Below are 21,662 nucleotides of genomic sequence, written 5' to 3'. Positions count from 1 at the left end.
ATGTTTATTTAATCTCTTGTCTAACTTATGTTTATTTACTTGGTCTTCGGGTAGGCAAAACAGAAGCTAGATTTGCCTGACCAGTAACTAACTCTATAATGTTTTATATCATAATCTAATTTTGACTTAAAAAGATTTTTATTAATATCCCTCATCTAAAGTGTTTTAAATTCTCACTGGATTTGATAGGACCAATTGCACTGTGTTTGTGGACAGGATTCATTTAGATGTTTGCAGAATATGCAACCAGTGAGATTTTCTTCACATTTGAAGACATTTTATTTTCCCATTTTTGAGACAGTGTCAAAAGGGAAATGCAGCATTAACTTAGTATTAGCCTTGGATGGTGAGTTATCACATTGCATTTACACAGAGCATTTAAACTGCATTCTAATTTCACAATCTTGAAAATTAGAAAAGAGAAAGCAGGAAATTTTTGGAATAGAGATAATGTGTTAATTTGTAGTTTGGATTATATGCAAATAATAAGATAATAATAATAATCATAAGCTTTCCTTTCATTCATACTGAATTTTGGCTTTAACTGAAGATTAATATTTACTTAAATTTCAATGAGATATTTCCATATATATATAGAGAGAGAGAGAGAGAAGGAGAATCTTCAATTTATTTTTAAAATTTGTCTTTATAATAAATTTACAAACTCTGAAATAATCTATGAACTAAAAAGGACCTAAGTCATTTGAAATTTATTAAAAATAAACATTGAATTTTCTTATCTTAAAATTAGTTAGAGCAAAAGACCTCAGAGGTGATATTCAGCATAGCATTCTATGTTATCCTGCTAGCAACTATTCTTAGTGTAATTTAGAATAACTTTCAGTTTTTCAATAGATAATGAGAGAAATAATAGAATACAGTAGTAAAATTATGAATCTAGCCATCCTCTGCCTCTTAAATTGTCATTACCTACTTGACTTTGTCATCTTCATTAAGCAACCATAATTGTATTAAACATATTAATTTTAAATTAATCTTAAGCATAAAGCATTTTATTTACATATAACTTTCAAAAGAATTCTTCTTTCTGACTGTTTATTATGTTTCTTTGATCTATTAATTTTTATTCTCCCAATTTGAAAGTCCTTAACCACCATCCAAGTTTTGAAAATTGGGATAACATACAGAAAAAAGCAAAATAATCAGACTTTTTCTGCCTTCCTCCCAAAATTTTCTTTTAACGTATTTGTTTTGAGTCACCATAATTCGAATGGTGGTAACGTGCCAGTGTAGAATAGAATCACTGTTTCAACCAGTATTTTTGATGATGATTATAATAAATCACTTCATAGATCAATGAAGTAAAATCAGTTCTGTAGTTTATGAATTTAACATTGTGCCCTACTTTTAGCTACATGATGCATGTTTTAAATTAATTAGAAATTTGGGTCATAACAAAGATGACAAGCACACTTTACCCATAGATTTTATAGCATAGCAATGGTTCAAAATCTGTTTCTGAAAGGAAGGGAATGAAGCAAGGGAGAGGAAGCAATGTTTAATGTTTTATTGCATTTTCAGGAAGGCTTGAAAAACATATTTTTTAGGCACATCAGGTGGAAAGCTTTATTTGGTTTTACTCATTAGAATTCTGCTAGCATTAAATGCATTGAACTTGAGAATATGCAAAATAACAATGGCTGAATAAAGAAAAATAAGCCTTGTTCACATGGCTTAATCATTAATTGTTGAAGGTAATTAAATTGAATTTTTTAATTTTCTGACTCAATAACCCAAAACTTAAAACCCTGAAATATTAATTTCCCTGATGCTGGATAAATAATTCATTATATTACACATATTTTAATTTAGACATGATTATTTGCCACTACTAATTCATATACTTTTAACCATGCCTTTCATGTTTTGACACACTTGAATTTCATTTACTTTCTACTTAATGATTGATGCACCATGTTTCAAAGGAAAAACCTATGAAAGTATTTTGATATATCAGTGAATCAAAGTATTTTAACTGTATTTACATTCCTTCCTTTTGTAGAGATCTTAGGGCTTCAAGTGAAGGGAAAGCTAACTTAAGTACTGTAGCTTAAATGTAAAGTTAAGTAGCCACCCTTAGTATATGAAGTTAACCAATGGTCTTCTGTTGCAATAATAAATGAGTATGTATGTTACATGCTGCAGACTGACTTTACCTGTACATTTAAAACCAATAGAGACAAGTCCTGTCTGCTGGTGTTTATACACTAGAACAGAAAAGAATTAAAGCATGTGAGTATTTCATAAGTGGGAGTGATGAGAAGTAATAAAATAATAAAACTACTTTTTGATAAAGCAGTAAGACTACTAGTAAAAGGTCCATTCTATATAAATAACAGATTTAATAAAAAACCTAATTCTTTGTCATTAAATTATGTATCTTTCATCATGCCACCCACAATTCTATTTACAGAGTTCCTATTATTTCCTGTTCAATAATGCTGTACAGGTTTTTCTTTCACAATAAACTTCAATCAAATTTCACATTGGAGTCGTTTTCTTTTATTTCTGGTTTCTCTGTTTCCTTGACTGACATCACAAAACCTTTGTTGAAGTAATATCGCAATTTTAACAGGCAAAAGAAGACCTGGGTTTTTAGCAAATAAGTAACAACAATGATTCCTTTACAGATCCAAATTAAACGTTCCTATAGTCTCTCTTTTAAAGAATGACTTCAGTGTAGAGACAGTATCCAAAATATTGATATATTCTTTAGAAATAATCAGTCTTATTTAACAATGAGGATTATTTAAAGAAAATCCTGCATACAAATATTAATTCTGGGTCTTTTTAGAAGTTGATTTAATAAGAATCCTGGATTCTTTTATTATAAATCTTTAGTTAGCACTTTTTGCAACTTCAGAAGTGGGACTATCTCACCAAGAAATTCATGAGAACATTTTTCAAACTCATGAACTCTAACAAACGAAATGGACCAAACTTTCCTTTGGTAAGGAATTTATAAAAAATACTTTATTATAACAAGACAGGAAAATCTCTGAAACATGTGTTTTGATAAATTTATCTTAGAATAATTTAATACTCCCAAGAACAATGCAGAAGATCATCAAATGGTGCCTAACTCTTTGACTGATGGTTTGTGTGTGTGTTAAACAAAATTTTATGGTAAAATAATCATTTTTCTTCATACAGCCTTTTCTAGTTTTCTGTCTGCTGAGGAAGAAGAACTTCGATATAGCTCTGACCTACAGTTATCGAATATAAATGAAACACTTGAACTTTTGTCTGAACCTCCAGTTCATTCAACTGAATTTGCTTCCAAAAAGGCAGGCAGTGCCCCAGTTTTCATCAAAGAGGCATCAGATGCTGAGATTAGTCTAGGAGATGTGGCTAATTTGTCTGTGACGGCCACTGGCATTCCCAAGCCTAAAATTCAGTGGTTTTTTAATGGAGTAATGTTAACCCCTTCTGCAGACTGCAAGTTTGTTTTAGATGGTGACAATTATAGCCTGATCATTCTGTTTGCCAAATTGGAGAATGAGGGAGAGTACATGTGTGTGGCCAGTAACGAATATGGAAAAGCAACATGCACTGCTTATCTGAGGATCGATCCCAAAGGAGAGGGACACAAAGAAACAGAAGCAGAAGCAGCAATGGAGGCATCGCTGGAAAAGCTTGAAGGACCTTGTCCCCCTTACTTCCTTAAGGAGTTAAAGCCAGTTCACTGTGCTCCTGGTCTCCCTGCCATCTTTGAGTACAAGGTGTGTGGAGAGCCTGCCCCCACTGTCCTGTGGTTCAGAGAAGACCAGCAGCTTTGCACCAACGTTTATTATACCATCATCCATAATCCTGACGGTTCCGGGACGTTCATTGTCAATGATCCACAGAGGGAAGACAGTGGCCTGTACTTCTGTAAAGCTGAGAATGTGTGGGGTGAGTCCACTTGTGTTGCAGAGCTGCTTGTGCTTCTAGAGCACACAGATGTGACCGATGCCCCCTGCATAGCCAAGTGCACATCAGAAGCTCCGGACAACGTCCAAGAGACGTCACTAAAGGACCGTGCAGCTGAAGCATTGGACTTAAAGCAGGAAATCGCAGTTTTTTTACAAGACACTATTTTGAAAGCTACTTTAATTGCAGAAGAAAAGCAGCAGCTTTCTTATGATCAGGTCATGAAAACCAGTGAACTGAGTGGTGAAGCTACTTTAAGGACTCAACAGCTGCAATCCATAGTCATGTTAGAGGAGGACACGCCCACTCCCGAAAGCACCAGGGAACTTTCCCCTGGTAAGAAGACAATGCAGATGCAGCCTACTAAGGAACCTCCTCCCAAATTAGAGTTGCAAGTTGTCCAGCCCCAGAAAACCCTCCCTAAAGAGGATATTCTATTGTTTCCAGAGCCTGAAAAAATCTTCCCTAGCGTCTCCTCCGCAGAACAGATCAGCTCAGTGACAGCAGAGCCTCTGACAACCTTACTAGCTGAGCCTGGAAGAAGCTATCCTCTGCCTTCAACAGAACCTGCGTTACATTCACATCCTTGTTCTGTAGTTGAAGAAGGAATTTTACTAAAAGAACAGACCATGTCTGAGGAGGACAAAGAGCAAAGAGCGACTCTTCAAAAGCAAGAGGCACAAAGTGCTGTCATCTTGAGCCAGAGCTTAGCTGAGGGACATACAGAAAGTTTCCGGGGTCCCGAGATCATGACTTCTCACGTAAACTCTGAGCCCCAGATGCCTTCAGAACACACATACACAGAAAGTGGAAAAATCCTGATGGAAAGGGTGGGTCAGTTAGAAAATGCAGGGCATGATTTTGCAATCAGGATTGAGGAAGGGAAATCCTTTAGGCTTCCACTGGCACTTGAGGAAAAGCATGTCTTGTTCAAGGAAGAATATACTGATGACATGGTAATGCCCACAAACCAAACTACTGAGTATACGAAAGAGCCCCTGGTGAGAAAGGAAGTCCAAGAGGTGCAGGGAAGTGACATTCTTTCTAAGGAAAATTCGCTTCCCAGTATTCCAGAAGAGCAGCGATTAAACCTCAAAACTCAGATCCGCAGGGCTTTGCAAGCTGCAGTAGCCAGAGAGCAGCCAAGCCTTTTCTCTGAGTGGTTAAGAAACATTGAAACAGTGGAGGTCAAGGCCATCACCTTTACCCAGGAACCCAAACGCATCATGTGCACGTACCTTATTACTTCTGTGAGGTCTCTAACGGAAGAAGTGACCATTGCTATCGAGGGGATTGATCCTCAAACAGCTAACCTTAAAACTGAACTTAAGGATGCTTTGTACTCTATTGTGTGTGAAGAAGTGAATATTTTAACAGCAGAGGATCTTAGCATTCAGAAAGACAGCACCATAGGTACACATAAAGAAATGGATTATTCTTCAGAGTTGCAAAAGGTTGAAGCAATCACTGAACCACAAGTTGAATCTGACTACCTTGTCTCCACACATGACGTCACTTGTTCTACTGTGGAGAGTCAGGTTAAAGACGCAGATACTGCAGCTGCCACTGATGAGATTGTCCCAGCTCCCCTCTCAAATGAAACACAGGATGAGATTCTGACACCACCAGGGGAAAAGGAGAAATCTGCCAACATCGATACCGAGGAGGCTGGTAGAGTAGACCTACAAGAAACTGAGAGTAGCATAATTAAAGAGGATTCTCCTGTCCCTACTGTACTCACGCCATTAGTGGACACCACGTCTGAGGAAGGTGATATTGTACACCTCGCTTCATCCATAATCAACGCAGAAGTGGTGAATTGGTATTTTGAGGGAAAACTGGTGCCTTTAGATCAAAAGTTCAAGTGTTTTCAAGATGAAAATACATATACGCTAGTAATTGACACGGTAAATACAGAAGACCACCAAGGAGAGTATGTTTGTGAGGCCTCCAATGACAACGGAAAAACAACAACTTCGGCGAAACTCACTGTAATAAAAAGAGGTTGGATTTTTAAGGATTACAGTGATCAAATTCTAATACCCACTGGTTACAATGATTTAGGTTTCATCACTGAATTGTCACTTCTCCACCACTTCTAGAATGTTGTTTAGAGGAAGAAAGAAATGACAGACATAATTATGGTTATTAACTCAAAATTTTCCCTCACTGCCTTGTTGGGTAGCATGCCAGCAATAAGGCGTATTTTATATGTTGCACAATACCAATAAAAGTACCTTTTAGTTCATTTTTATATTTTATACTTTAAAGTACATTTTATACTTTAAAATATGCAATAAAACGTTATAGATGAACAACTAGCCACTCAGAAACCACCAATCTCATCCCTAGAAGCAAAATAACCATGATTAGTGGTCTGTTCATTCTTTTTGTTTGTTTGCTATTGTTTCACTTTATAACCTTACTTAGTACTATCAATTTTCACATTATCTTCAGTGTTTTCAGTAAGCACGGTGTATTTGAAGAATATATCACGTTGTTATGCATGTAAATCAAAAGCATCACATTTTGATAATTTTTTCACAAGTCACTGCAAAGTAACATTTGAATATGTTAAGAATTGCTTATTTTCTTTTGCCTTCAATGATCTTTCTCATTTTCCAGCCACTTGTCTTAAACTGCTGCAATCTATCTCACCAATTTCTATTGTTTTACTTCATTAACAACAACAAGAGTTAGAAGAACAAGACAGACGTGTTAGGCCTGATAAGGAGGCATGCTAATGGGCTCTGATTTCCTTTCTAGCTGCCCCAGTGATCAGGAGGAGGATCGAGCCCCTGGAAGTGGCCCTGGGCCACCTAGCTAAATTCACCTGTGAGATCCACACTGCCCCCAATGTCCGGTTCCAGTGGTTTAAAGGTGGCAAAGAAATTTATGAGAGTGACAAGTGCTCAATTCGATCTGCGAATTATGTCACCACTCTGGAAATCCTGAGAACCCAGGTTGTTGACTGCGGCGAATACACGTGCAAAGCCTCCAATGAGTATGGCAGCGTCAGCTGTACAGCCACACTAACTGTTACAGGTAAATGCCAGGCAATGTCATGGATGCAGTCACCTCATCTCACACTGTTGCTTACGTTGCTCTCCATACAGGTGCAGGAGATGCTACCAGCTGGAGACACCAACAACCAAGATGGTAACATGGTGGCTAGGGACTACCAAGCCTACGTAGGCAAGGAGTCATTCTGCATGGTCCTATTTCTATCAGTGGGCAAAGAAAAGAATAGCTTACATTACGCAATCAAATGGCATGACCATTAGTATAAAACATATTAGGGCAGTTTGGTGCTACTGAAAAAGTAACTGATATCTCAACATATTTAATAAATTTAGAATCAAATACTCAATTAAGGACATAATAGCAATTGAAAACAACCAACATATATGATTAAAAATAAACAAATCCTAACATAAGACTGCTAGCACAGGACCACCAATAAGGATTCTTATCTTAGGCTTTAATTCTAATTTAAAAATGAGGGCAACTTCACAAATATTCTAGTCTTAGTTTCCTAACTGACACAAAAGATCTAAGTTTCAGAATCAATACTCTTCAAATGCTTGAATTCCATTATTAGCAAAAGGAAAACTTTTTCCTTTGTTTTCTCTTTTCTGTTCTCTCTTCTTTTCTCTTTCTTACTTCCTTTTCAAAAGAGAAGGTGAATGTGAACCAAAGTTTGAGGACTGCATAGCAAGCCTTGTGCTGACGGGCAGGAGGTTGTCTCTAGGTCTTTTCCAATAAAAACATCCAGGAGGTAAATGGAAAGCGGTGCATTTCTCTGATATCAAACAGACAGGGTTCTTCAAAGTTTCTTCTCTTCAACCCTTGTACACGCCAGAAAATTTCTGAGATTCTAAGTAACCTGGCCCAAAGTGACCTAGCCAGTAGTTTTCATTCATGTGGTCAAAATGTTTTCTTTGAACCAAATATGTGGCATTATTCTTAATGAAATGTTAGAAAATTTCTTTACCCAAATTAGGCCAATTCAGTAATGAAACTGAATCAAAGCTTCAGATAGTAACAGGAAACAGCAAAGAGGATAGTTTTTTTTAAAAAATTCAAAAGGACAGGCTTCTAAAGACCTGCTTCAAAATGCAGAGTGGAAATGGGAAATTGTTGCTATTCAATAGTTTTGAAAGTTTGAAATGGCATAGGAGATACATTCAAAGTTAAGCCGTTTAAGGATTTCCTGCCATTTAATAGGAGGGAGAAAAAGATTTCATGAAGCTACTTCAATCATCTTTTCACTTAACTCTTCAAAAAAGTCAAGTATTTTTTCTTTTTCTTATTTTATTTTATTTTACTTTATTTTATTTCTTGGTACCAGGAATTGAACTCAGGACCTCAAACTTGCCAGGCAGGCCCTGAGCCACTGAATTATATCGCTGGCTCCATTTTCTTTATCTTTTTGTACCTAGTCTTCCAATTTTCAGAATTAAAGTATCACTGATTTGCTTATAAAATAATTCAAACTACTTATCAGAGAATGCACTGCTGCTTTCTCAGACAGGAATGTTTGTTCTTCCTTAGCCAGAGACAATTAAAATGATGTCTCACCCTTCTGTAAAGAATAGTCTCATTCTTTTCCTTGAACAAATCTTACGGTTTTGTTTATCTATTACCCTATTTTAAATGATACGCCATGTCCATCTAAGACATAACTCATCTTTTCTCTGTCTTGGAATATACTTACAGCAAGAGCTTTGATGGGGAGACATGTAACACTGGAAACATTTCTTTTGCAGAGGCGTACCCACCCATGTTTGTCTCCAGACCTAAGCCCCTTACAACTTTCGTGGGTAAAGCAGCCAAGTTTCTCTGCACGGTGTCAGGGACTCCAGTGATTGAAACCATTTGGCAGAAGGACGGTGCTGCCCTGTCACCTTCACCTAAATGCAAGATTTTAGATGCAGAAAATAAACACGGGTTAGAACTCTCAAACCTCACCATTCAGGACAGAGGGATTTACTCTTGTAAAGCTTCTAACAAGTTTGGAGCAGACATCTGCCACGCGGAGCTGACCGTAATCGACAAACCACATTTTATTAAGCAGTTAGATCCAGTACAGTCAGCTATCAATAAGAAAGTGCGCCTGGAGTGCCAAGTGGATGAAGACAGGAAAGTCACCATTACATGGATCAAGGATGGGCAAAAACTGCCCCCAGGGAAAGATTATAGGATCTATTTTGAAGATAAAATAGCATCCCTTGAGATTCCACTGGCCAAATTGAAAGATTCTGGAACCTATGTCTGCACAGCTTCCAACGAGGCTGGGAGCAGTTCCTCTTCGGCGACAGTCACCATCAGAGGTAAGAACCCTAGGATTCCATTTGTCAGTTCCTTCTCTAGAGCCTCAGGAGAAAAACTGTTGACAACCAGTGCCATCAACGCACACTTTGATTTAAAGTAATTCCACTCTGTAGATACATAGGGCTGGAAACAAAACATGGCTTCGTTTTATTTTATTTTTTCAATTTTCTTCAGAACTCACTAACTGTTCTCCTTTTAAATTATGTCTGCCATTAACAAGGTTTGCTTAAAATTCTTCTAAGCCTTTGTGTCTAGTACTTGTTAACTATCTTCTTTCATAAAGGTACTCTTTGTTTAGACATAGTTTGTTCTTATTCTTCTTGTGTTTTGTGTGTGTAGGTGTGTGTGTGTGTGTGTGTGTGTGTGTGCATGTTAAATCAAGAGATGGGGGAAGTGTTTTAGAATGATGAAAGCTTTTGAATGCGCTACTGCTTTCTCAGAAATGCCACAAAGATATTTTCTGTGCGTTGTTGCTCTTTGTTGTGTATGTCTGCTTTTCTCTTGTGGAGTTGATCCTTCAGGTATCTTTTCCTTTTTCTTTTTGCACACCTCGTATAGAGCCCCCAGCCTTTGTGAAGAAGGTGGACCCCTCTTACTTGATGCTCCCAGGCGAATCAGCACGCCTCCATTGCAAACTGAAAGGCTCACCTGTGATCCAGGTGACCTGGTTTAAAAATAACAAGGAACTCAGCGAAAGCAACACGATCAGAATGTCTTTTGTTAATAATTCTGAGGCTGTCCTCGATATTACGGATGTCAAAGTTGAGGACAGCGGGAGTTACTCCTGTGAAGCCACAAATGACGTTGGCAGCGACAGCTGCAGCACTGAAATAGTTATCAAAGGTTTGTTTATTGAGGGACGATCCCTTATTTTGCTGACAGGAGGGCTCCTTTTGAAGGACTTGTAACACTGACCCGATGCTTTTCGTGCTTTTGTAGAACCTCCTTCTTTCATCCGAACCCTTGAGCCTGCAGACATAGTGAGAGGAACAAATGCCTTACTTCAGTGTGAAATCGCAGGCACAGGACCCTTTGAAATTAGCTGGTTCAAAGATAAGAAGCAAATTCGAAGTAGTAAAAAGTACAGGTTGTTTTCTCAGAAATCTACTGTGTCCCTGGAAATCTTTTCTTTCAATAGTGCAGATGTTGGTGAATACGAATGTGTGGTCGCTAACGAAGTCGGGAAGTGTGGCTGCGTGGCGACTCACTTACTGAAAGGTCAGTGTGTGGAAAACCGGCATCTCTCTAATACTTGGTCCAAATAACTTTCTTAACCTGTGGGAAGAAAACTGGTACCCTCTCTTCTCATCCTATCCTTTAAAATTTGTTTGGTCTTGGTTTGACCCGGGGACCTGGGAAACAAAGTTAATGACTTTTCCCCAATCTTTATCCTGATACCTGCACAAATGTTTGTTAACTGATAACAAAAAGGAATTGCATAATACTACATCCCCTCATGCTAAGCATTTATCTTCTCTGCCTCTGTCTCTTGGGTGGAATTGTTGATTCTTCTTGAATTTTGTTTCTTCTTATAATTAACCAATACTGTGAAATAGTATTGAATAAGATAAGATAATCTAGGTAAAACCTTTAAACGGAGATGGTGCCACGGGTGGGCACTGAAAAGTTTCATATGTTCTCTTCTTTAACCAGAGCCACCAACCTTCGTCAAGAAGGTAGAGGATTTTACTGCATTAGCTGGACAAACCGTTACCTTACAAGCTGCCGTGAGAGGTTCAGAACCCATTTCTGTCACCTGGATGAAAGGACAAGAGGTCATTAGAGAAGATGAAAAAATCAAAATGAGCTTTGCCAATGGTGTGGCAGTTTTAATAATCCCTGACGTTCAGATTAGTTTTGGTGGCAAATACACATGCCTGGCTGAGAATGAAGCTGGAAGCCAAACATCTGTTGGGGAATTAATAGTAAAAGGTTCGTGTAGGAACATTTTAACTTTAAATTACCCTTTCCATGTAAAGTGAAAACCTAATTCACACACAGGAGTCCTAACTATTTAATGCTATTGTAGAACCTGCCAAAATTGTTGAGCGTGCAGAGCTGATCCAGGTGACAGCGGGAGACCCAGCCACGCTGGAGTACATGGTTGCAGGCACCCCAGAACTCAAGCCCAAGTGGTACAAAGATGGGAGACCTTTGGTGGCCAGTAAAAAGTACCGGATAAGTTTTAAAAACAACATTGCCCAGCTCAAATTTTATTCAGCGGAACTACATGACAGTGGCCAATACACATTTGAGATTTCTAATGAAGTGGGCAGCAGCTCCTGTGAGACAACATTCACCGTGTTAGGTTAGTAGTTTCAAAAAAACTTTACACATAGTTCTTTCAAACCCAACAAATGACCGAGCATGAGCCACTGAGCACTCTTGCGTATTAACCCTTCTTTCTTTCTTATGCCGTGAACAGATCGAGATATTGCTCCATTTTTTACCAAACCCTTACGCAACGTGGATAGCGTGGTTAGTGGTACCTGCAGATTGGACTGCAAAATCGCTGGGTCCCTCCCCATGAGGGTATCGTGGTTTAAGGATGGGAAAGAAATATCCTCTTCTGACAGATACAGAATAGCATTTGTGGAAGGCACAGCCTCCTTGGAGATCAGCAGAGTAGACATGAGCGATGCAGGGAATTTCACCTGTCGAGCCACCAATTCTGTGGGAAGCAAAGACAGCAGTGGAGCCCTGATTGTGCAAGGTTGGATGGAGACTTTGCATTTCATTCATACTTCAGTGTTCAAATTAAGTCTTCTCTCCTTAGATCCCACCTCTTAACCCTTTGAAATTCTTTCTTATACTCCTTCAGAACCACCCAGTTTTGTAACTAAACCAGGATCCAGGGACGTTCTACCCGGCTCAGCAGTCTGCCTGAAGAGCACTTTCCAAGGGTCCACTCCTTTCACCATCAGATGGTTTAAGGGAGACAAAGAGCTGGTTTCTGGCGGAAGCTGCTATATTACCAAAGAAGCCTTAGAGAGTTCCCTGGAACTCTATGCTGTGAAAACCTCCGATTCGGGCACGTACACATGCAAAATAAGCAACGTGGCCGGAAGCGTGGAGAGCAGTGCAAACTTGTTTGTAAAAGGTTTGCATTTTTTTTTCTTGACAGATTTGTGAACTACTCTTGTTATGCAAGCTCTTTCCTCTTTCTCACCTTTCTTAATCACTTCCTTCCTTCCACAGAACCTGCCACATTTATTGAAAAGTTAGAGCTATCACACCTATTAAAGAAGGGAGATGCCACTGAGCTAGCCTGCAAAGTAATTGGTACTCCTCCAATTAAAATAACATGGTTCGCAAATGATAGAGAAATTAAGGAGAGCAGCAAACACAGAATGTCTTTTGTGGAGTCCACTGCAACTCTGAGTCTTACGGATGTTACCATTGAGGACAGTGGCGAATACATGTGTGAAGCTCAAAATGAGGCTGGCAGTGACCACTGCAGTAGTGTTATAATAGTCAAAGGTTTGTGCCCCTTTTGTCCTTGTGTTAACCAAATTGTGGTCCACAGCACAGATCCCTCGCCCATTAACTCAAGCCATTCCTTTTCTACTGTAGAACCGCCTTACTTTACCAGTGAATTTAAACCGATTGAAGTACTGAAGGAGTACGATGTCGCATTGCTGGCCGAAGTGGCAGGCACGCCTCCATTTGAGATCACTTGGTTCAAAGACAACACAGTACTGAGGAGTGGTAGGAAGTATAAAACCTTCATTCAGGATCAGCTGGTGAGCCTGCAGATCCTCAAGTTTGTCGCTGCAGATGCTGGCGAATACCAGTGTCGGGTGACTAATGAGGTGGGCAGCAGCACCTGCAGTGCCAGAGTGACTTTAAGAGGTTAGTGTCAGCCAGATGATGGGCTGGCTCTTCTGCAGAGCTGATTCTATCACTTTTTTTAAAAAGCCAGTTTCGCTATAGAGCTGATACTGATCTGAGAACTCATTCTTCTATTAGAACCTCCTTCCTTTGTAAAGAAGATCGAGAGCACCAGCTCCCTCCGAGGAGGCACAGCTGCCTTCCAGGCCACTCTGAAAGGCTCCTTGCCAATCACTGTGACTTGGTTAAAAGACAACGAAGAAATCACTGAAGATGAAAACATCAGGATGACCTTTGAGAACAATGTGGCCAGTCTGTACCTCAGTGGCATTGAAGTCAAGCATGATGGGAAATACATCTGTCAGGCCAAAAATGATGCAGGCATACAAAGATGTTCTGCAGTGCTCTCAGTAAAAGGTTGGTTCAGAAAGTTTGTCCTAGGTGTGAGAAAGCGATGCAGGTGTCAGCTTTTCAGCAGAGCAGTTCACAGCCCACACCTGTCCCTTTGTTTTCTACAGAACCTGCAACAATCATTGAAGAGGCTGTGTCCATAGATGTCACCCAAGGAGACCCAGCCACCTTGCAAGTTAAATTTTCAGGGACTAAGGATATCACAGCCAAATGGTTTAAAGATGGCCAAGAGCTGACCCTGGGTCCAAAGTATAAGATCAGTGTTACTGACACAGTCTCCATCCTGAAGATTATTTCTACAGAAAAGAAAGACAGTGGAGAATATACTTTTGAGGTCCAAAATGACGTTGGGAGAAGCAGCTGCAAGGCTAGCATTAACGTGCTAGGTTCGTATTGCTTTTATAGAAAAAGCTGGGCATTTTTGTGCTCCTTCTTCTCTGTCAACAAAGAGAACAGCAAACAGGCACAATAATCCTAATTTTCTTTTTGCTCTTTTATTGGATAGATCTTATCATACCTCCTTCGTTCACCAAAAAGTTGAAGAAAATGGATAGCATTAAAGGGTCTTTTATTGACTTGGAATGCATAGTGGCTGGGTCACATCCCATAAGCATCCAGTGGTTCAAAGATGACCAAGAAATATCAGCTAGTGACAAGTACAAATTCTCTTTTCATGACAATACTGCCTTCTTGGAAATCAGCCATCTGGAAGGCACAGACAGCGGGACATACACTTGCTCTGCCACCAACAAGGCAGGACACAACCAGTGCAGCGGTCACCTGACAGTCAAAGGTTGGCAATTTCTGTCTCCACCTATTAGGAATTTATTGCTCTTATTTACCTTCATTGTTCAGTTTTAAAATCTCCTTTTCTCCTTTTGCCTCTTTTTCCTTCACCCCAGAGCCCCCTTACTTCGTGGAAAAGCCACAGTCACAAGATGTCAATCCCAGCACAAGGGTTCAGTTAAAGGCTCTTGTGGGTGGCACCACACCCCTGACAATAAAATGGTTTAAGGATAACAAAGAGTTACACTCTGGGGCAGCTCGCTCGGTGTGGAAGGACGACACCTCCACTATTCTAGAGCTCTTCTCAGCCAAAGCTGCCGACTCCGGGACCTACATTTGCCAGCTGAGCAATGATGTTGGCATAGCCACCAGCAAAGCCACTCTTTTTGTCAAAGGTCTGGTCTATATCTTCTTAATTTGGTGGCGGTGGGGGGGCTTGCCTAGGCTTTCTTTGGGGAGGAAAGAGGGTTGTAAAGGAAACAATTTTGCTCACTGAATTTCGTTTTTAAAATGTTCAATATCACACTTTTCTCCCCATCTTTAGAACTTCCTCAGTTTATTAAGAAGCCCAGTCCTGTATTAGTGCTGAGGAATGGACAGTCAACCACATTTGAATGCCAAATAACAGGCACTCCTGAAATCAGAGTTTCTTGGTATCTGGATGGAAATGAAATAACAGACGTTAGGAAATACGGCATTTCCTTTGTGGATGGTTTAGCCAGTTTCCAGATTTCCAATGCCAGGGTAGAAAACAGTGGGACTTACGTCTGTGAAGCTCGGAATGATGCAGGCACGGCAAGCTGCAGCATTGAATTAAAAGTGAAAGGTCTGTTCCTGGCATCTGCTTTCCATTTTTGATTGCTGCCTGGGGGCCTTGGCCTTCCCTTGAGTAAGCTGCTCTCTGTCTTCCTTTCGAATCTTTAGAACCTCCCAGCTTTATCAGGGAGCTGAAGCCTGTGGAAGTAGTGAAAGACAGTGACGTGGAGCTGGAATGCGAGGTGACAGGCACACCTCCGTTTGAAGTCACCTGGCTGAAGAATAACAAGGAAATCCGAAGCGGCAAAAAATACACACTGAGTGACAAAGTGTCGGTGTTTAGCCTCCATATAACCAAGTGTGATCCCTCAGACACTGGGGAATATCAGTGCATTGTAGCTAATGAAGCTGGGAGCTGCTCCTGCAATGCGAGGGTTGCCCTGAAAGGTCAGTTCTTCACAAGCAGGCTGCCAAGTAAACACTCCAAACGCGCTTTACTGTTACGATGAGGTGGAGGAGTTAAAATATTCCCTCCTTTTTTATTTTCTTTTATTAATCACAGAACCACCATCATTCATCAAGAAGATAGAAAATGTCACCACTGTCTTGAAGAGTTCTGCCGTCTTTCAGAGTACCGTGGCGGGCTCGCCCCCCATTTCCATGACCTGGCTGAAGGATGATCAGATTCTTGATGAAGATGACAATGTCCACATTTCATTTGTGAACAATGTAGCCACACTGCAAGTCAGAAGTGTGGACAATGGACACAGTGGGAGATACACATGCCAAGCCAAGAACGAGTCAGGAGTGGAGAGGTGTTTTGCATTTCTCTTAGTGCAAGGTGTGTGAGATCCTCCTTTCAATATTAGTCTATGCTGATAAAGTCATAAGCACACTTTAGCTCTTGTAGAATTATCAGTATAACTCATTCACATTTTCATTCTTACCTCAGAACCTGCTCAAATCATAGAGAAAGCTAAGTCAGTCGATGTCACCGAGAAAGACCCAGTAACCCTAGAGTGTGTTGTGGCTGGAACTCCAGAACTCAAAGTGAAATGGCTTAAAGATGGCAAACAAATTGTACCCAGCCGATATTTTTCAATGAGTTTTGAAAATAATGTGGCTAGTTTCAGGATTCAGTCCGTGATGAAGCAAGACAGTGGTCAGTATACTTTCAAGGTGGAAAACGACTTTGGAAGCAGTAGTTGTGATGCCTACCTGAGAGTGTTAGGTGTGTATCTTTGCTCCTATCAGATTCCAGTATGTTCTGTCTTCTCTAAGCAAATAGCAATAGGTTAATGGATGTGTTTTGATGTTTTCATTGGGCAGATGAAAATATTCCTCCATCATTCACCAAAAAGTTAACTAAAATGGATAAAATGCTGGGCTCTTCTATTCACATGGAGTGCAAAGTCTCTGGCTCACTTCCTATTAGTGCTCAGTGGTTCAAAGATGGAAAAGAAATCTCCACAAGTGCAAAATACAGACTTGTGTGTCATGAGAATACTGTGTCTCTGGAAGTTAATAATCTGGAACTGGAAGATACTGCAAATTACACATGCAAGGTGTCAAACGTAGCAGGAGATAATGCCTGCAGTGGCATCTTAACAGTGAAAGGTTAGAGCTTCTTTCCCTCTTCTTGTTTTGTCTTTGGAAGTGCTTTGAAAATGTATTACTCTTATCCTTGTATAGTTTAGAGCTAAAGTCTCAATAATTATATTTTTCTATGTATATTCATTAAGTTAAAGAAATACTCAGCCATTACCTCTCTTCATTAGTGTTTTCTTGTATGTCCATAAAACTGTCACAATAATTCAGCTACAAGGAATATCAACATCTCTCTCTTAAAATCTATAGAACCACCAAGCTTCCTAGTGAAACCTGAACGCCAACAAGCCATACCTGATTCTACAGTGGAATTCAAGGCAGTGCTCAAAGGAACACCACCATTTAAAATAAAGTGGTTTAAGGATGATGTGGAACTTGCCTCTGGACCTAAGTGTTTTATTGGCTTGGAAGGGTCAACTACCTTCTTAAATCTCTACTCAGTGGATGCTTCCAAGACTGGACAGTATACTTGCCAAGTTACCAACGATGTTGGTAGCGACTCTTGTACTACGACGTTGCTTGTGACAGGTGTGCAGGTTTGGTTGTCTGCTTCTGTGTGACCTCTGGCACTGGTTCTTTCTGTCTTCTCTTGTAATGCATCTTTCTAACACAACTATTTTCCAGACCTTGCTCATGTTTTTCTGTCTTTGTGATATTCTACCTTTTGTTATTCATTTCTGTTCCCTCACAATCTCTTTCCTGACTCTCTAGAACCACCCAAGTTTGTAAAGAAACTAGAAGCATCCAAGATAGTGAAAGCAGGTGACTCCACACGACTTGAATGCAAGATAACTGGATCTCCAGAAATCAGAGTTGTGTGGTACAGAAACGAACATGAGCTCCCCGTCAGTGATAAATACCGAATGACTTTCATCGACTCGGTGGCTGTCCTGCAGATGAACAATCTTGGTACTGAGGATAGTGGAGATTTCATTTGTGAGGCTCAGAATCCTGCTGGTAGCACAAGCTGCAGTACCAAGGTTATAGTAAAAGGTAGAAACCTCATTCGTATATTCTTCATGACTTGATATGCACCTTCCTCTTTCCTGAGAATCATAGCTCCTTATTCTTCAGTGCTATTTTAGTTTCCATTTCAGATCATAGGACAGTTTTCTGAGCTAGCATTATTTCTCTTTCTAGACATTTATTTCTTCTTAAACTGGGATTACCTATTACAAATGATTTTTAGATATTTTTCTGGTTATTCCAGTGCCTTGATTCTTATCACCTCAACACATGGGCCAAGCATCAAATCCACTCTTTTGGAAATACATCCAAAAATAAATATATATTTAAAAATTAGTCACTTGCTTCCAATCAACTTACAGATATATTATCACCCTCACAATAATCTATGTCATAATAACAAAGAATATTTACTACATATAAGCAACATGCAAGCAGTACAGGTCCTAAATTACATTTTTCAAAGAACAACATTTTTTTTTCCTTTTTTCTCAGGAATCAATTCCTATCTTTAAAAATATGGTTATATTTTGGTGCAAATTGTGCCACTATTTTCTGCTGCCATTTGCTGGTATTTTTGGCACAAAGCCCAAGTGTGTCATGTTGTAATTATTGCAATAACAATTTTTGAAATGAAAGATTTAGGTTGAAGTTATTGTGGCAACTCCCAAATATCTTGGTTGCAAGCACATATGAAAAATCTTAATTCCTATGTCAGAATTTCAGACCTCATGCAAATAATACTTATTAGGTGTTTGCAAATTATCTATCCATCTTCGTAGTCCAAGATACATTAGTAAGGTAGAATAGACAGAACTGAATTTGCTCAGTCATGACGTCCAAGATTTATGCAGATTCTTTACCCATCTGATTGTCTTGTAAAGATTAATGGCCTCTCTGAGGCTGTTATTCCTTAATAGTTATAGCACTGGACACTACTGTACTTACTATTATAGGGTCTTAAACCTATCTTCCACTTTAAAAGCAAAGAAATAAAAATCTCTTATTCTATTAAGCAGCCAATTCATGACACATTTTTGTTTCTTACAGAACCACCTGTTTTTAGCAGCTTTGCTCCTGTAGTAGAAACACTTAAAAATGCTGAAGTTAGTCTTGAATGTGAACTTTCGGGCACACCACCATTTGAGGTGGTATGGTACAAAGACAAGCGACAACTCCGAAGCAGCAAGAAATACAAGATTGCATCTAAAAACTTCCACGCAAGTATTCACATTCTCAATGTGGACTCTTCAGACATCGGTGAATACCACTGTAAAGCACAGAATGAAGTGGGAAGTGATACTTGCATTTGCACTGTAAAACTGAAAGGTAAGCATATTTCTTGCACATGGCAGATATGTCAGGAATGTGCAAAACTTTTTTCTCTTCCACTGCCTGGATAATCTTCCAACGATCTCCACCCATCTTTTCCTGTTCAGAACCTCCAAGATTTGTTTCCAAACTGAACAGCCTCACTGTTGTAGCTGGTGAACCTGCCGAATTACAAGCATCCATAGAAGGTGCCCAGCCAATTTCTGTCCAGTGGCTTAAAGAGAAAGAAGTGGTTAGAGAGAGTGAGAACATCAGAATTACGTTTGTGGAAAACGTTGCAACTCTGCAGTTTGCAAAAGCAGAGCCAGCTGATGCTGGAAAGTATATCTGCCAAATCAAGAATGATGGTGGAGTGAGAGAGAACTTGGCCACCCTGACTGTCTTAGGTTGGTACCACGGTTCCCTGAGAGAAGCATGCCAAATGCTGGGGTGACTTACATGCAGTATTTCTTGTTCTAAATTTGTCCTATACCTACATTGATCCTAACCTACTTGGAAGGTTAAGGGAAGACCTAGTTGATCTTTCAAACTCTCTTCTCTGTTTCTGTGATTCTACCAAATTTAGCCATCTGTGTTTTTGTGTGTGTGTATATTCTACATTTTTTGATAGATGAGCAAATACAAATCTCAAATATCTTTTTATGTTTCATGTCTAAGCATGAAACAATTGGGAGTGCAGTATGTGCTACTGGAAAATTTTGGCTTTTTATAGTCATTAAACTGACAAGAACTCCACAGAGTTCAATGGTTCATATGAAAGACTTGCACTTTCAACTTCGGGCATCTTAAATTTCAACTTAGTGGCTCTTTGGGTAAATCTTTTGCACCTAAAAGAAGAGTAAAAATACCATATAATTCATAATAGTAGGTAGCCTCTGCTACTTGAAGTCAAATGCGAAGCAATACACACTGTCTAATGTACTCCACATGCTTTGGAGTTTACTAAAGTACAAATATGTATTTCTTAATCATGGTTATAATTTTATGGCTAAATGCAGTTATGGAATCATACATTGACATCAATCAATCAGAGAAGCTTAACATAACCATCTCACTGGAGAAACAATGTTGATGAATTTGATAATAGACAGTGTACATTCAGAGCCTGACAGATGCATATCATGTTGCATTTCAGAGCCTGCGGTCATTGTCGAGAAGGCAGGACCAATGACAGTGACTGTGGGAGAAACGTGTACCCTGGAGTGTAAGGTGGCTGGTACGCCCGAGCTGTCGGTTGAATGGTACAAGGATGGAAAGCTGTTGACCAGCAGTCAAAAGCATAAATTTAGTTTTTACAACAAAATCTCTTCCTTAAAGATTCTCTCCGTTGAAAGGCAAGATGCAGGCACTTACACTTTCCAGGTTCAAAACAATGTGGGAAAGAGCAGCTGTACGGCTGTGGTTGACGTTTCAGGTCAGTTCTAGCATCTTCCTCCAGTTGCTTCTGCAAATTCCTTTTACAAGTTTTCCTTCTCTTACATCTCTTTCAAACATGACGAGTCACTTGCCTTTCTTCTCACAGACCGGATGGTTCCTCCCTCTTTCACACGAAGATTGAAAGATACTGTTGGGGTCCTGAGTACCTCTTGCATCTTGGAATGCAAAGTAGCTGGATCATCACCTATCTCTGTTGCCTGGTTTCATGAGAAAACAAAGATTGTCAGCGGAGCAAAATACCAAACCATGTTCTCAGATAATGTCTGCACACTGCAATTGAATTCTCTGGACTCATCAGATATGGGCAGTTACACATGTGTGGCTGCCAATGCTGCTGGGTCTGATGAATGCCGTGCATTGTTAACTGTACAAGGTCAGTGTTATCAGCTTGGTGAGGAAGTTCTTACAATTGCCTTTTTGGATACATTTCCAATTTGACACACTTTCAAAAGCACTCTTGTTTTGCAATCAAAATTACAGCTAAAGCCAAGGTTCATGGAACCTTTTGTTTTTGTCTACGCAGAACCACCATCTTTTGTAAAAGAACCTGAACCTCTGGAAATACTACCAGGCAAAAATGTAACCTTCACAAGTGTTATCAGAGGAACACCTCCATTCAAGGTCGGCTGGTTCCGAGGAGCCAGAGAGCTAGTGAAAGGAGACAGATGTAACATCTATTTTGAAGACACTGTGGCAGAACTGGAGTTATTTAACGTCGATGTCTCTCAGAGTGGGGAATATACATGCGTGGTTTCTAACAATGCTGGCCAAGCCTCCTGTACTGCACGTCTCTTTGTAAAAGGTTTGCTCAACTGCATTCATTCTTCCTCTTCTTTGTGTGCAGACATTTTTGAGGTGTGTGTGTGAGTGTGTTTAACTTCTGTGTTTTGTCACTTACCAGAACCAGCTACATTTGTGAAGAAATTAAGTGATCATTCGGTAGAGCCAGGGAAGTCCGTAATTCTGGAGGGCACCTACAGTGGAACGTTGCCCATTTCAGTCACCTGGAAAAAGGACGGTTTCAACATATCTCCATCTGAAAGATGCAGCATAGTCACAACAGAGAAAACGTGCATCCTGGAAATTTTGAATAGCACAAAAGGAGATGCAGGACACTATTCCTGTGAGATTGAAAATGAGGCAGGAAGGGATGTCTGTGATGCTCTGGTATCTACATTAGGTGTGTGGTTCTATTCTCTGTAATAGTGTGTATTCATCTAATGTGTAACTTGAAGTATGGTTTGTTTGGTTTTCCTTTAATTCCATGT

At 39.7% G+C, this 21,662-nt stretch overlaps 1 protein-coding gene across 1 annotated transcript in view; it reads left to right on the top strand.

Annotated features, from left to right (window-relative positions):
* Ttn (titin) overlaps positions 1-21,662 on the top strand; it is a 267,085-nt gene that overhangs the window by 61,125 nt on the left and 184,298 nt on the right. Inside the window, exons 46-73 of the mRNA XM_063259376.1 lie at positions 3,175-5,937; positions 6,700-6,978; positions 8,703-9,266; positions 9,826-10,110; positions 10,207-10,485; positions 10,921-11,199; positions 11,297-11,575; positions 11,693-11,980; positions 12,089-12,367; positions 12,466-12,747; positions 12,841-13,119; positions 13,237-13,515; positions 13,617-13,895; positions 14,015-14,302; positions 14,412-14,690; positions 14,840-15,121; positions 15,220-15,498; positions 15,614-15,892; positions 16,004-16,282; positions 16,381-16,668; positions 16,909-17,187; positions 17,371-17,652; positions 18,676-18,954; positions 19,065-19,343; positions 20,093-20,371; positions 20,480-20,767; positions 20,918-21,196; positions 21,296-21,574. Of these exons, the coding sequence (XP_063115446.1) occupies positions 3,175-5,937; positions 6,700-6,978; positions 8,703-9,266; positions 9,826-10,110; positions 10,207-10,485; positions 10,921-11,199; positions 11,297-11,575; positions 11,693-11,980; positions 12,089-12,367; positions 12,466-12,747; positions 12,841-13,119; positions 13,237-13,515; positions 13,617-13,895; positions 14,015-14,302; positions 14,412-14,690; positions 14,840-15,121; positions 15,220-15,498; positions 15,614-15,892; positions 16,004-16,282; positions 16,381-16,668; positions 16,909-17,187; positions 17,371-17,652; positions 18,676-18,954; positions 19,065-19,343; positions 20,093-20,371; positions 20,480-20,767; positions 20,918-21,196; positions 21,296-21,574 (10,632 nt within the window). The remainder of the gene's footprint in view (positions 1-3,174; positions 5,938-6,699; positions 6,979-8,702; positions 9,267-9,825; positions 10,111-10,206; positions 10,486-10,920; positions 11,200-11,296; positions 11,576-11,692; positions 11,981-12,088; positions 12,368-12,465; positions 12,748-12,840; positions 13,120-13,236; positions 13,516-13,616; positions 13,896-14,014; positions 14,303-14,411; positions 14,691-14,839; positions 15,122-15,219; positions 15,499-15,613; positions 15,893-16,003; positions 16,283-16,380; positions 16,669-16,908; positions 17,188-17,370; positions 17,653-18,675; positions 18,955-19,064; positions 19,344-20,092; positions 20,372-20,479; positions 20,768-20,917; positions 21,197-21,295; positions 21,575-21,662) is intronic.

The sequence above is a fragment of the Cavia porcellus genome, unplaced genomic scaffold (genome assembly GCF_034190915.1).
Source record: "Cavia porcellus strain 051 isolate PalLab524CR breed Dunkin Hartley unplaced genomic scaffold, mCavPor4.1 scaffold_12, whole genome shotgun sequence".
Lineage (NCBI taxonomy): Eukaryota > Metazoa > Chordata > Mammalia > Rodentia > Caviidae > Cavia > Cavia porcellus.
The sequence above is the reverse complement of the archived record's forward strand: the minus strand, read 5'-3'. Positions and strand labels throughout refer to the sequence as shown.